This window comes from Nerophis lumbriciformis, linkage group LG03 (assembly GCF_033978685.3).
Source record: "Nerophis lumbriciformis linkage group LG03, RoL_Nlum_v2.1, whole genome shotgun sequence".
In the NCBI taxonomy this organism is placed as follows: domain Eukaryota; kingdom Metazoa; phylum Chordata; class Actinopteri; order Syngnathiformes; family Syngnathidae; genus Nerophis; species Nerophis lumbriciformis.
The window spans coordinates 43141782-43158169 of record NC_084550.2 but is presented as its reverse complement, the minus strand read 5'-3'; the positions used below and the strand labels follow the sequence as shown (position 1 = coordinate 43158169).

Genomic DNA, 16388 nt, shown 5'->3' with positions numbered 1-16388 from the left:
CGACCTGGAATTACACTTTATGTGTGGTGTTGGAGTTGTCCGACTTTTTGTGTGGCTGTAAACGCATCACTGGCTAAGTGCCATATGTGCATGTGTTGGCGCAAGTGAGAAAGAGCAAGCGGCTGCTGTTGATATAACAAAGTTGGTTTTGGTCTGGTTTGTACTGCAGAAAATGACCAGTTTTGCTAGATATAATTTCTTTTACTAATGTTTTGTTGATGTGTTTATGGCCGACAATAAAGAGTTTTGCTCAGTAAAGTGATCGATGGAATTCATGTCCTCAAAGCGTCTCGACAGACGTTACAATATTTGAACAACGATGACGAAAACTGTTTTCTCTGTCGTGTCGAAAATTGAAATGCGCTTATTTTTTTATTTGATTTTGTGCGTGGGATAGATTTGCCGTGCGCAGAGGACGCTTGAGCAGTGTGCAATTGCACAGGCGCGCACCTTAGAGGGAACATTGGTTGTGTCTGTATGATTGTTTGTACATTGATGTTACATCCATGATGCCGTTTATAACATGGGTGTATGGGTTGTTCTTGCTAGCTTTAGCATCCTAGTTTAGTCGCTGATTCAAGTGACCGCCTCCACATTGTTGAGGACGGGGCAGTTGAGTGTTTCGGGGATGAATGAGCGCTACCAGACATTATTTTCCCAACCAAATGTTACGTCTTCTCACAATGACAACATTTCACTTACATTTATGTCAATTTCCCTGATATTATTTTGCGTTTATCAGTGGATTCTGTTTTATTAGCCCATTCAGCGACTCCGTCCGCTGTTACGTCAACGCAGAAATCATATGCCTTACTTTTTTGTTGGGTTCAGTGATTATTGATTAGGCATACTAGTGATGTGTCAAACAATACGGTAAGATACCAAACTTCTAGTAGCCATGCTTTTTTTCACTCATCTGCTCCGCCTCTGTTCCACCGTCACAAGCTCTGGAATTTGCATGCACGTTGCGCTGCCCATTAATCCTTTTTTATGATCGTGAGAAGCCATAACCAAAATCAAAATTCGATGAATTGTCCAATGTACAACTCTATAGTATGTATATTGTAAATAAAGAAAACATGCTTACCATGTGTTTGCATAGTATGTGCAGTATTTCAGATATGAGGACTCCTGCTCTTCCCACAGGGAGCAGGGGTTTGCTTAATTCACTGCGGGGATACACAAACACAGACTTTAATGTGCACCAGGAGAAAACTAACAACAAAGTCAAATCCAAAGGTTGTAAAAGGTACCTGAAGAGCTCTCTCATAGAGAAGGCCCCCTCCCTCAGCACCGGGCTGAGCAGCTGGGCCAGGTACAGCCAGATGTGAGGAATGTCAATGGCCATGTCGTCCGCCTGCTCCAAAATGTCAGAAAACCTTAAGACACAAGGAAGGGCACTTATTTCTGCTGCAAAATAACGGTTTGGTGCCGTTTAGAAAAAAGGTGTTTGGGCAATTCTCATTTTCCTATCGAAAATGTCACATGGAACCCTATTCGTGTACCGTAAACACAAGAGAACTAGCAACACTTGCAGTATTCAATAAGTGAAAATTGGCTGCTTGGAAACCAAAACTGTAATCATAATCGATAGGCTACTGGTATAAATGAAAGTGTAAATATGTACTTTATCAATTATTTGATCTATTTGTGAAATCCACAAGGTACATTTGTGACAGTGTCTACAGCACCATGTTTGGAATGTTACATATTTGAGATTTCAAATCTGTGTGCTTGTTTTAAATGTGTTTGTCTCAATTTTGACATCGGCTCGCCTGGGGACTGCCGATGGAAATTAGACATTGGCTATAATCTCACATATTTACATGTCAAATGTTCATTTATATGTATTGTCCCTTTTAAATAAACTAAATCTCTCACAAGCGACCTTTTTCAGGCAATGTGAGCACAGCACCGAATGGTAGCAGTGTGAAGGTAACCATAGAACCAACTCATACTAATGTAATTAATAAAATGTATTTTACTGTACGACAAGCAACATAACTATAAAACACCTTCCTGTTCCCTCTGTCAAGGCAATCAATCTACTTATGATTTGACACTTTGGTTTAAAGGGGTCATATTATCATTATTTTTCTACACGTAAACATTTCCTTGTGGTCTACATAAAATATAATGGCCAAAATGTTGCATGGATTTTGTTTTCCAGACCACCTGTCTCTTAAGGATGTGCCGTTTTGTGGACAATCTTATTTACGTGCCTCCAGTACGACAGCGTCTTCTATCCTGTCCTATCCTATCAGCCATGCTGTAGTTTTTAGCGCTTCCATATCAAGTCTGCTGACAGATATAAGTTACAACTATATGCTAATTTAGGTTAGAAATGGAGGATGCATGTGCATGTATAAGCCAGTCTGCCTTACAAGGGGATAGAGACAAAGAAGGAACTCAGTGACTACAATGGCAGACTTGAGCAAGACTATACCACATATTGAGATATCCACTGAAGTCACATGTTGGTAAATGTCACAAGTCAATGGGCCCGTTTACACTGCACTGCACACCAAATCTGTTTTTTTGCCCCCATTGTTTGGCATCAGATTCAGACCACATCAGGAGGTAGTTTGAATCAGATTGGAATCTGATCATTTCAAATGTGACTTCAGTCTAAATGCAATGCGACCTGAAAATGACTTTTTCGTCATCTTTGGGCGAGCTATGTCATTCATGTGCGCCGGGAAAGATACAGCCGCCAGCGGAAATGGATATTTAATTAAGACACCTGGTTTTAACAACGCATCACTTGTTAATAGTGCGCTAATAATATGCTACATGTAATATATGAATATACTGTATATTTTGATTAGGAAGAAATAGCGATTGTTGAAAGACAGAAATGTATTTATTTCTTTACAATTACAAACAATTTCCATTTTGGATCAATAAAGTTTGTCTAATGTGAGTTGATGTCCGTGTCTCCTCAACTTAACAGCCATTAAAATATTACAAATATATTACACACTATATACATCCATTCATACGTTATATTAATTTGCTTTATTTTCATGTAAAAACATTCATTTTTAAGGTGTTTTTTTTTGTAGCAGTAGCAAATTCCTCCCGGTCAACTTCCATTGTTTTCACTTTATCGAAGTGCGCATGCAAGTGACGTCGAGGCCACATTGGGGCCACATTGGGGTCACATTAGGGCCTATGCGCGTCTACACTGGAGTCTGATAAAAATCACATTTTACTTGCAGTGTTAACGGTCAGTTGGAAAAAAATCAGATCTCCAAAAAACCCAATGAGGGCCACTTTGGCCTGCAGTGTAATTAAGTCTTGTTTGGAACAAGACAACATTGATTTACACATTATTATTCAATGCCTTCTTGAATTCACATTTTCTGCTCTTCTGGGGATCCCAAATAGACAAAAAGAAGAACAAGAAAAGTGGGTTTTGCATGATAGATAATAAATGGTGACCTATGATTACACTGATCTACATTTAACAAACCTCCTGGTCTACATCTTAACCTTTTTAACCTCGGGGCCCAACTTTTCCACTACAGCCCACTCAAATATTAACTCTCAACTAGTAATCTTACTCTTGATTTTAATGGTATTCAATAATTCTATCAAACCTACTTACAGTTTAACAGGATAAACCTTGTCAAATAATTAAACATTATCAAGCTTTGGGTCAGGCTGATTACAAAAATAAATGGTTATCAAATATATTGCAAAAGAAGGGATACACAAAACTGATGAAAAACACATTTACATACAACTACGCAGTGCTAAAATAAATACATTTTAACTTAAGAACAAACAATAATAAAATATATGTTTCTTAAATAAACTACGGTAAACTAAAATTTCACTGCAAATGAAAATACAGCTTGACCACTTTAGTCTTATTTTTTGCGCTTCAGAAACTTCTCTATGACTTTACCTCCAGACTTCTTTTTTAGATATTATCATTACTGCCACAAATCGTGGAAAAGTGTATTACAACTGAGTACCGCTGCAACCAACGGACCACAGCTGAGAAACAGATATTTTTTTGGCGGCCAACTTATTGTTAAGAAACACTACATAAAATTAATTGGATATGGTTTGGTGTAAATTTTGCTTCACAGTTCACTTTTTCCTTGGCGTTAAGCAGTTAATCCAATTTCAAACTGGCCCATGTTGACAAAACAGTCCCGTGTGAAATGTCATGGAGAGATATTTATTTCACAGACATCAGAGCAGGCGGGAGGGAATTAAAGGAGGTGGAATAACAAACGAGGCTGCAGACTGCAGTCTCGGCTCGGCAGAGGGGAAGGAAGCTGACCAAGAGCATGTACAAGGATGCTCACTGTTGAAAAAAGACTGTAAAACACAGCATTTAAAGCGTGCAAGCTCACAACACACACGTTTCAAACCTTAATCTTTGTGATTTACTCAAAAAACAACAACTGTATTTGTCTGCACGAATACCTTTACATTTTACCTACAGTGTATTTAAATAATACATGATGAATGCCATTAATCTACTTCTGATTTGACGCTTTGGCATTGTTTAAAGAAGTCATATAATTTTTTTCTACATTCCAAACAATTCCTTGTGGTCTACATCAGTGGTCCCCTACCACCGGTACCGGTCCGTGGATCGATTGGTACCGGGCCGCACAAGAATAAAAAACAAAACAAAAAAACAACTTTTTTTTAATTTTTTTATAAATTAAATCAACATAAAAAACACAAGATACACTTACAATTAGTGCACCAACCCAAAAAACCTCCCTCCTCTATTTACACTCATTCGCACAAAAGGGTTGTTTCTTTCTGTTATTAATATTTCTGGTTCCTACAATATATATCAATATAGATCAATACAGTCTGCAGGGATAGTCCGTAAGCACACATGATTGTATTTTTTTATGACAAACCCCCACCCCCCCCCGGTCCGTGGGACAAAATTTCAAGCGTTGACCAGTCCGCATATACAAAAAGGTTGGGGACCACTGGTCTACATAACATGTAATGGTGGTTCTGTTACATAGATTATGTTTTACAGACCATCTTCAAGGTGCTTTCTGACCGTATCTTTAGGATGTGCCGTTTTGTGGGCAGTCCTATTGACATGCCTACACTTTGACAGCGTCTTCTCCCGGCAGCCATGTTGTAGTTTTTTTAGCCCTTCCCTAGCGAGTCTACTGACAGATATAAATTCACCTATTGCTTGTATTCTGTCACGTGACTTCTTCCAGGAAGTGAAAAGCAGTGGTGGTCGACCCAGCCAAGATGGCTGTTGTACAGCAAGCAGCGCGCAAACTGAGTACACAAGGTGCCTAGATCTTCCGAGCAAAAAAATCCAACTATGCAATGGAATAGATCTATACTTTATCAAAAAGAGATTTGTCGAGTTATCAAGGATTATACGTTGGCCGCGTTCTCAGACATATAGAACTATTGTGCTCCAGACATGATTCTACACGACAAAACAGATGAAACTTGGAAAAGCATGGAGGTCTACAACTTCTTTGTGTGTGTCTGGGTCGAGGGCATTGGTATCAAGACTCTCCTGGATAAATATGTATTGTTTTTGTAAGGATAAGGTTGCATTTCATGATTTAACTTCACGTCTACTTCCATGTTTGTTGTTGTTGTTGCACACGCCAGTTACGAGTAGTGTTTTTATCAAAATATAACTATAAATGTCAACATTGTGTATGTGCTGAAAGATTCATTTATGATTGTTTATCAAAATATAACAATAAATGTAAACATTGTGTATGTGCTGAACGATTAATTTATGATTGTCAAAATATAACTATAGATGTCAACATTGAGTATGTGCTGAAAGATTCATTCATGATTGTTTATCAAAATACAACTATTGATGTCAACATTGTGTATGTGCTGAAAGATTCCTTTATGATTGTTTATCAAAATATAAATAAAGATGTCAACATTGTGTATGTGCTGAAAGATTCATTTATGATTGTTGTCTTTGGTAAAGACTTAACTCTTAGGTTTTGCTCACATTTGATTTCTTTTTTTGTTTAGATTCGCAGAGTTGGTGCTTTTCGAAACACTCGTAGCAAACAAGTGTTTAAGAAATACAAATAATATCAAGATAATACTTAAATGGGAAATAATAAACGTTAAAAGTATATCAAACAAACCTTTAACAAAGTGGTCACGGCAAACTTGTGCATTCTTCCACTCTGCTCCCTTGGACTGGAGTGTGAGCTGCTTTTCTTGTCGTTGTTTTGTAAAATCTTGCACTCCTCTGCCCTTTTTGATTACCTCTCGAGGAACTCTGAAGAGACGTTTATCCTTTTCACTATTTGAACGATTCGTACAGCCGAAAACAACACAAGCATAGGGTATTTTTTATTGAAGAAAGGATAAATGCCGCCCTGTACCCATTGTGAACAGAGCTAGCTTGACCACCATGCATATTTAATGGACGGGATGTGAGCTGGACGTGACGTCAGTAACATCCAAGAAGTACGCTACTTTGTATTTGAAAAGGCAACAGCGGAGGATGCATGTGCATGTACAAGCCAGTCTGCCCCACAACAAGAGGACAGAGAAAAATAAGGAACTTATTGACTGGACTGAAATGGTGCAAAAGCCTTTTGGGTAAATTCATACCATCTATGGACGCTGACATCACCAATGAGAAGAACGTCACAAATGATGCAAATTCGGCTTTAGAGGAAGTATGAAAGAAGGCAACATTGTTATATAAACATCTCCAACACGCCTCATTGGTTTGATTTCAAATTTTGGGGACTTATGCAGTTCATGAATACATAAAAACAGGTACCAATTGGTAAGAAAAGTTGGTTTTGCATTATAGGTCCCCTTTAACACAAGTATCCCACATTGTAGCAACATTTATAGAGGAACATCCTCATAGTTCTCTGCTAGGCCAACATAAATTGAGTAGTGTAAGGAAAGGAAGTGGACTGACCCTTTGTAGAACTGCTGTTTTGGCAGGGTTCCCTGCTGCACCAGCTGGAAGAAGAGCTGGCCCATGTGGTCCCGTGTGATCTGACTGCGCTCCAAGGTCGACTCCACCCCGACGCGCACAAACACATGCAGCTGGGGTCCCGAAACCAGCTCGGCCACACACTGGACAGCTTCCTGCAGAGGAGGCGACAACGGTCAAAGGAAGGATCGTTGAGGGAAGTTTGTGAATCTCAGCACCTTATAGTCATTGATGTGGAGGAACTCGTCAACGATGGACTTGGACTTCCTCTCCATCTCCTGCTCGGACAGGACTGGCCTCTCCAGTGCCTGTGTGGCCTGCTCAGGTTTGACTGTGCCAGTAACACAACAGCAGTGTCAGTCTGCTCTTATCTTGTGTAACTTGTCAAGTTGACCAGCCTTTCTCACCCAGTTCTTGGATACTGCTGCACTCCAGCTCGGGCTTGTCCTCAGTGACACTGGGTCTCTGGGGCTCGGCTGCTGGGTATTCCTTCTCCTTACCTGCCTCCTCCATAGTCTGACTGTCTCGCAGGTCCTTGGAGCTGTCCCCCCTGTTGAATGAAGCGGGCCTGGATGTTACTGGCGCAGCGACGTGTGGTTTATCGCTACGGTCTTTGGCTGTGCTGCATAGACTGCTGGAAAGAGCACAAATAGTCATATATTAGACAGAAAGGTGCATATGAACAATAACAAGATCTGATAGCTCAGTTACAGCTCATTTTATTACCTCTTCTGTTTTATTACTTATTCTGTGTTATATGTTTTATGTTGCACGATTGCACCAAGAAAAATTCCTAGTTTGTGAACCCGTTCTCAAACAATGGCAATAAAAAACTATTCTGATTCTGATTCAATGGAGACCCCGTACCTAGACCTATGAACAGGTCATTTGTGGTTCATGCTTATATTTGCAGCAGTCCTATATAAACTTGTAGTTTTCTGTTGCACAAACCAATCAGGTGCACCGTATGAGTACACAGCCAGTTTGTTGTGTGTGGAGGGAGGAAGAAAGCTGCGGCATGTCCAAAATGCAAGGTCTTACAACAGTGATGTTATAAGGGGTGTTAATGAGTTCAGATTGTTTTATTTGTGCAAATGTAGTTTGGCCAAAATAGTTGCAAATTCAAAATGATCATACTCAAACATTTTACTTGGTGTTTTCTATTATTCGCTGTATTTAGGTGTTTCCCTCCTATTTCAGACATTTTTAATGCAATACAGTGTATCTGGAAATTATTTACAGCGCTTCACATTTTGCACAATTTGTTATCTTACAGCCAAATGGAATACATTTAATTTTCCCCTCAAAATTCTACACAATACCCCGGTAGTGTTTTAGCTACTTCTAAATCACTAATCCTGGCCTACATGGCGACAAATATAGTACGTTTCTTACAAGTATCATTATCACTGCAGGACGAGGAATAGCTAAACATGCTTCATTACACACCGTAGAAGGATACAATAGTTCGCCGCTAACAGCAAGCAAGCACACATGAATGTAAACAAATGCCTTGGGTGGATCTACACAGACATCCACTGTAAAGATACCAAGTACAAGAGCGTGTCTAGTCGAGGGTTCCTGGTTCGATCCCTGGCTTCCGCCATCCGAGTGACGTCCGTTTTGTCCTTGAGCAAGACACTTCACCCTTGCTCCTAAAGGGTCGTGGTTAGGGCAGCTCCCACCATCAGTGTGTGATTGTGTGAGTGAATAAGTTAACACTCATTTACCATTTTTATTATCACAAATTATTTTGTCTCTTTTATTGTTTATATAGGAAAAACTGGTCAGGGAACTTTAATTATGTAACTACTTGGTATCGAATCGATACCTACATTTGTGGTATCATTCAAAACTAATGTAAAGTATACAAACTACAAAAGGAATGAGTGATTATTACATTTGAACAGAAGTGTAGATACAACATGTTAAAACAGAAAATAAGCAGATATTAACAGTAAATTAACAAGTAGATTAATAATACATTTTTACAGTCTGTCCCTCATAATGTTGACAAAATAATAGGTAGATAAATGACACAATATGTTACTGCATACGTCAGCAGACTAATTGGAGCCTTTGTTTGTTTACTTACTACTAATAGACAAGTTATCTAGAAGTTTACTTTCCTATTTAATGCCATAATTATTTTTTGATTACAGTAAGAAACGTATGTTTACTGTATGATCATATTTTCTGTTAAAATAAAGCCAATAATTAAATGTCTTTGTGGTCCCCTTTATTTTGAAAAGTATGGAAATACATTTTGGTACCGGTATCAAAATAATGGTATCAGGACAACCCTATTTGGACCACAAAAATAAAAAATGGTGTAATCGTGCAGGAGTCTCCCAGAATACCTCTACTATGTATGGAGATATCCACTGGCACATCTCAAACCACTTGTTTGGAACACGGCAAGATACACAGTATATTTTATTTTATATAATAAATATCTCTGCAACACCTCCATGGTTTGAATTACATTTTTATAACTTACAAGATTCCCAAATAGACAAAATCAGGTGCCAATAGGGTTTTAAACTTGATTCGAAAGTACAAGCCAGCAGCCTTTCCTCACCTTCCCAAGTTCCGCCCCGAGTCAAAGTCTTGGTTCTGTGGAGAAGCTGACAAGGCGGGTTTAGACGGCTGCAGCGCAGAGTAGCGGTTGGGGCTGCTGCCGCCCCGTGAAGGATCTGAAAAGAAAGAAACATCTCAACGATCCGGAGACGAATAAAAGAAGCAACAATAACATGATTTAAAAACATTAAATAAAGGTTGTTCAATACAAACAGTTGCTTAAAACTCAAATGTAGGCAGCCGAGAGTATGGCGACACAACGTTGAAAAATCAGACCTGAATCGCTGGCCTTGGCTCCACCGCTGCTGCCCTTCATCCATGTGCCAGGGCGAGGGCCCAGCTGGATCTTCTCGTCCGTCGGCGGCTACAGAAAGTCAGGAAGTACAATATTTTACAGGTGTATGATCATCTGCATTGTATTTTCATTTTTGGCTCGCATTAACATCCATCCATTACTTTTCTACATGGTTTGGTCGTTATTGGGTCACGTGTAAGCTCGGGACAATCTCAGCTGACTTCGGGCAAGAGGCACGGTACAGCCTGGATTGGCTGTCAGCATGTAAACAAACAACCATTCACTTGACAATGTATAGAGTACATCGTTTACAACCAAAGGCATATTTTTGGAATGTGGAAAGACGCCGGACTACCCGGATAAAAGGCATTTGGAGAACATGCAAACTCCGCGCACAGATTTCCGAATGCGGGTTTGGAACCGTCTGAAATGAACTCCAAAATCTAATGAGCGTTTTTTTTAAACGAGAGCCTCCAGCAGGGGGAGCCTGGAAAACTTAGTGGACGAGTTACAGGCAGCAATGGCAAGAAGAGTAACAAGCAGGGGGAAGCAAGAGCAGCTGGAGAGAGAGGAGGAGCTTAATAGACATTATTAATAGCCATGTTAATGAAGCAGTGTAATAGACATTATTAATAGCCATGTTAAAGAAGCAGTGTAATAGATATTATTAATAGCCATGTTAAAGAAGCAGTGTAATAGACATTATTAATAGCCATGGTAAAGAAGCAGTATAATAGACATTATTAATAGCCATGTTAAAGAAGCAGTGTAATAGACATTATTAATAGCCAAGTTAAAGTAGCAGTATAATAGACATTATTAATAGCCATGTTAATGAAGCAGTGTAATAGACATTATTAATAGCCATGTTAAAGAAGCAGTGTAATAGACATTAATAGCCATGTTAATGAAGCAGTGTAATAGACATTATTAATAGTCATGCAGCTGAGATAGGCTCCAGCACCCCCCACGACTCCGAAAGGGACGAGCGGTAGAAAATGGATGGATGGATGTTAATGAAGCAGTGTAATAGACAATATTGATAGCCATGTTAAAGAAGCAGTGTAATAGATATTATTAATAGCCATGTTAATGAAGCACAATGAACTCCAAACTTGAGAAAACTTGTGACCAATGTGAAAAAGACTCAAATGTGGGGCCAAAATGATAGACATCTGAATGTGTTAATCAATTCGCAACAAATAAGCATCAATGAGACAAGACTTCATCAAGAGATGGTCATGCAGAATCCTGCTGTGTTGTCAATTGAAACTTGACTGTCACTAAAGTGCATGCTTTACACTGAATTTTTATACCACATTTTTATGCACTGAATCTTTTTCAATGAAATTGTCAGCATAATTTGATGGAAAAAAAATCAGGTCACAAAATTCAAATGCAAAAACTTCAGTTACATCAATTGAGTGTCAAAACAAGCGTTTGTAATAAAGACACAAATTAACCTCATACAATGCGGTAAAAGTTATTTAAACATGGACAGTATGTCAGTAAACAGCTGGAAAAGGCCTATTTTGGAGGAAAGGTGGTACCAATAGCAACATAATGTTGAATGTAGCGCTAATGTCGTGTTTAATTTAGCATCAACATTTGCATTTCAAAACAAAGCTAATTGGTAAAAGAATGGGATTTCTCTACATCACAATAACTCACCAATTTTATACTGTAATAGTTTATGGATTCAATGTATTGTAAAGTTTTCTCATGAGGAATCCTGAAATATTGCAGATTAAATAAAAAGCAAATATAAGATCTTTAATTTAGATTATAGTTGGGACAATCTTTAAGATGGCTGACATTATTTATTCCTGGATGTTACAAAAAGTAACTGCCTGTTAGTTTTTACTTCTATAATAATTGTCTTATTTCTTCAATCAATCAATCAATCAAAGATTATTTATATAGCCCTAAATCACGAGTGTCTCAAAGGGCTGCACAAGCCACATCAGGGCAAGAAAAAACTCAACCCAGTGGGATTACAATGAGAAAACTTGGAGGGGAGCGCAGATGTGAGGTCTTTATATATTTAGATTTTTGGCAAGATATACCTTCTCTGTCATCTTCATGTCCATCCATGTATGTCGCCTTGTTATTTGATTGAATCACAGGACATTTTTAACACTGTGAATGGAGGCTTTTTTGTTGCAGTAGCAAAACAAACAAAACAGAACCAGTAAAATGCCGGGAAAAAAGGACAAAAACTGGATTTCCAGCTAAATTTTTTTTGTTTTTAATGCTGAGCAGATGAGACATATATACTGTGTACAAGTGACAAACATTGGAGGGGAAATACAAAGTGGCCGTAGTTCTGTTGTAGTATAAAAAAAGGCAATGGGCCGATACCGATAAATGTCAAATATCTGCGATAATCGGTCAATCTCCAGTAGAAGTTGTCTCTTTTCCCAATCAACTTATTTATTTTTATTTAATTTTTGAAAGAAAAGGAACATTTACTTGCCAGGAGTTCTGCACTACTTTGTCAAATTGCTCTTGATGGTCAAATCATTTAGCGACACGTCTGTGGTGCTGCTACAATAATTGACACGCGCCTCATGCAATGATGAACATTCACAGAAGAGTAGACCTGGTGAGACTGAACCAGAAATGGGCCACAAAGACTGTATTAAAGTTAAGTACCAATGATTGTCACACACACACTAGATGTGGTGAAATTTGTCCTCTGCATTTGACCCATCCCCTTGATCACCCCCTGGGAGGTGAGGGGAGCAGTGGGCAACAGCGGTGCCGCGCCCGGGAATCATTTTTGGTGATTTAACCCCCAATTCCAACCCTTGATGCTGAGTGCCAAGCAGGGAGGTAATGGGTCCCATTTTTTTTTATAGTCTTTGGTATGACCCACAACCTACCGATCTCAGGGCGGACACTCTAACCACTAGTGGAATCCTGTATGAAGTTCAAATTATATTTGGCTGCTCTACTATGCACTGCTCCTTTCAGACATATGTACTGTTTGTATGTTTCATACATCAGCTTGACAAAAGGAAGTAGGTGTCGGTGAACATCAGCACGACTCACCTTGGAGAACTTTGGGATCTTATTGGGGTCGATTGTCCTGCTGTTCTTGGTCATAGGCACTGTATTCCAGATCTCTTCTCTTGGCATTCGCTGTTCTCGCTGTTCTCTGGGATCTATGGAACAAATGATCAAATAAAAGCACAGTTAAAGTCAACAGATGCTGAATTTTAAAGGCATGCTAGAAACCTGGAGAGAAGTGAGAAAGCATGCCTGACCTCGTCTCTTATTTTCCTTGAAGAGCAGCTGCTGGTGCACTTTTCTCTGTTCCTCCTGCTCTTCAATTTTGGCATCCTGGTGGATCTGCTCAATAGTTTTGGGCCCCTGATCAGCTCTTCTGGACACCCAATTGTTCTGCAGATATGACAACCACACAGCTTGAGCTGAAGACATGGCTATTAAAACTGGGTTCTAGAATGGTATTGGTGCTGACACAGTCAGTACATTTTGTGCCAGCTCATGAGTCTGGTGTGTCCTGGTTTGAAAATAAAGTTCCTAGAATGCTAGAAACCAGACCGAAAAAAGAAGAAGCATGGTGATATCGTGCAAGTAACATCTTATATGTCGGCAAACTTTATTGTCGACCTTAAGACGCAAAAAGCAGCCTGAAGATACAACACTGGTGCTGCAGTTCCAGTGACAACAACGACACTTCCTTATCGTGCACCAATCAACAATCACGGCGAGCGAGATGCATTCTCGGACCCAGGAATTATGAGTGTCCTTTTTTTATTTTACATCTCTTGTGTTCTGTATTGTTGCTGAATTTTGCTGTGACAATTATGACATTTAGTTGTAGATTGTATTTCCTATTTTTTAATGTGTTAATCAGTAATCATTAAAGTATTTGAATTACTAGTCTTTTCAACTTGAATGTCACAAAACGCTGTAAAAATAAAAAGGTATTGTCTTTTTATTACGTATAACGTGCATGTTTCCCATTTTTTAAAAACTACTAGACTGTTGACAAGAACAAGAAAGTTTGATCATATTACACCTATACTGGCTCACCTGCACTGGCTTCCTGTGCACTTAAGATGTGACTTTAAGGTTTTACTACTTACGTATAAAATACTACACGGTCTAGCTCAATCCTATCTTGCTGATTGTATTGTACCATATGTCCCGGCAAGAAATCTGCGTTCAAAGAACTCCAGCTTATTAGTGATTCTCAGAGCCCAAAAAAAGTCTGCGGGCTATAGAGCGTTTTCTATTTGGGCTCCAATACTCTGGAATGCCCTCCGGGAACAGTTAGAGATGCTACCTCAGTAGAAGCATTTAAGTCCCATCTTAAAACTCATTTGTATACTCCAGCCTTTAAATAGACCCCCCTTTTAAACCAGTTGATCTGCCGTTTCTTTTCTGCTCTGCCCCCCTCTCCTTCGTGGAGGGGGCGGGCACAGATTTGGTGACCACAGATGAGGCACTAGCTGTCCAAAGTCGGGACCCAGGTGGACCGCTCATCTGTGCATCAGTTGGGGACGTCTCTGCGCTGCTGACCTGTCTCCGCTCAAGATGATCTCCTGCTGGCCCCACTATGGACTGGACTTATCCCACTGGGTTGAGTTTTTTCTTGCCCTGGTGTGAGATCTGAGCCGAGGATGTCATTGTGGCTTGTGCAGCCCTTTGAGACACTTGTGATTTAGGTTTTGATTGATTGAGGTACTGGTTACAAAAGTACCAATGTGGTACTCCAGTGGTATTACCTCAAATGTGACCAATACCAATTCCAAATTCCAAACCATCATTTAAAGCATCCAACAGTGGTCCAATATGCTGATTTTGTGTTTTAACAAAGACAAGCACTGCCCAAGTGATTGATATTGATTATTACTAGCAATATAATTGGACAGATGCGCTGCAAGGCTTGAATTCCTGTCCCTTGTAGCGATGACATTAAAAGCCTGTGTTTGGCATGGAAGGAACACTTTCATCAAAGCAGATGTCTCTTTAAAAGTAGCAGTAGAGCGGAAAAACAATTTGCTTCTATATTGGAGCTATTATCATACATATCTGATTTATGTCACCAAAAGACTTCAAAAAGTTTGCAAATAAATAGATGTGCTCAAAATAGTATTAATCTCACGTAAATTCCTGAGCCATTTTGAGATATAATGAGGAAGCCAGTTATGTGATCACGTGACATTGAGGAGGAACCACAGATCCCTTAACCATCAACAACAATGTTAATCAAGCAGACTTTGTGAGAGCCAACAACGATTACTTTGGAAAAATTATGATCTTAGAACATATTTTTGAGCCTGAACATAAAGAGGATGAACAATAAGTTTTAGAAGCCGAGTGCTTAACAGATGTAACTTTATTGTGACACTACCATTAGCATTGCTAGGTCCTAAACATACAAACTAACCATGATAAACCATAATAAAAAAAAAACAATTACTGTAATATTTCCACTCTCCCTGGGATGACGACCAACAGGACGCTCGCATAAATCTGTTTGGATGAAGATTAAATCACAATCTTCACATAGAGTTAAAAAAAAGTTGTTGTTGTTAAGTGTCTTTTTGACCACGTCTGAGACGTGAAAGTGGACCAGCCTGTGAGACCATGGCCACATTTGTCTACTAGCAGGTGAGAGATGAATGAATTATAATCTAGAGTTTACGTTGAGCAAGTTTGACACCAAGCAGAAGCAGCCACCGGCTCAGTGTGTCAACAATAGCAACGTAAGCCAGCATTAGCTCACTGCTATCAATGTGTTGCTAAAATAGTCCGTCTGCGTTAGTTAGCACTTATGATAACAATATCACTCAGAGTAGGGATGTCCCGATCCAGGTTTTTGCACTTCCGATCCGATACCGATATTGTTTTTGCACTTCCGATCCGATACCGATACTGACCGATACCAATACTGACCGATACTGGCCTATCCGAGCATGTATTAAAGTTTAAAGTTATTTAGCCTACTTAGTTGTCAGAATCATGTTGAAAAGGGTTTTAGTACTCTTGATAACAACTAGTCAGCTGAATTAGGGGAGTTTGAATAATACACAATGGTTGGTAACAAGAAACGGACCTGTTTATTCAAGGATAAACACAAAATAGACAAAATTATACATGACAAACAGAAATGGCATCATTGAAACTAGGGCTGTGCGATATGGCCTTTTTCTAATATTGCGATATTTTAAGGCCATATTGCGATACACGATATATATCTCGATATTTTGCCTTAGCCTTGAATGAACACTTGATGCATATAATCACAGCATTATGATGATTCCATGTGTTTTGATTGATTGATTGAGACTTTTATTAGTAGGTTGCACAGTGAAGTACATATTCCGTACAATTGACCACTAAATGGTAACACCCGAATAAGTTTTTCAACTTGTTTAAGTCGGGGTCCACTTAAATTGATTCATGATACAGATATATAGTATCAGATATATACTATCATCATAATACAGTCATCACACAAGATAATCACATTGAATTATTTACATTATTTATAATCCAGGGTGTGGAGGGGGGCGCCGGATGTAAGTG

General features: G+C 39.1%; 1 protein-coding gene across 13 annotated transcripts in view; it reads right to left on the bottom strand.

Annotated features, from left to right (window-relative positions):
* eif4g3a (eukaryotic translation initiation factor 4 gamma, 3a) overlaps nucleotides 1–16388 on the bottom strand; it is a 107649-nt gene that overhangs the window by 11242 nt on the left and 80019 nt on the right. For 11 of the 13 annotated variants that reach the window (XM_061937777.2, XM_061937779.2, XM_061937788.2 and 8 more), the window contains 9 exons: nucleotides 13094–13229; nucleotides 12879–12991; nucleotides 9806–9893; nucleotides 9531–9645; nucleotides 7357–7583; nucleotides 7168–7280; nucleotides 6932–7104; nucleotides 1254–1379; nucleotides 1088–1169 (listed from right to left, as the gene is read on the bottom strand). In XM_061937777.2, the coding sequence (XP_061793761.2) occupies nucleotides 1088–1169; nucleotides 1254–1379; nucleotides 6932–7104; nucleotides 7168–7280; nucleotides 7357–7583; nucleotides 9531–9645; nucleotides 9806–9893; nucleotides 12879–12991; nucleotides 13094–13229 (1173 nt within the window). The remainder of the gene's footprint in view (nucleotides 1–1087; nucleotides 1170–1253; nucleotides 1380–6931; nucleotides 7105–7167; nucleotides 7281–7356; nucleotides 7584–9530; nucleotides 9646–9805; nucleotides 9894–12878; nucleotides 12992–13093; nucleotides 13230–16388) is intronic. The other 2 variants (XM_061937778.2, XM_061937789.2) reach the window with 1 other exon arrangement.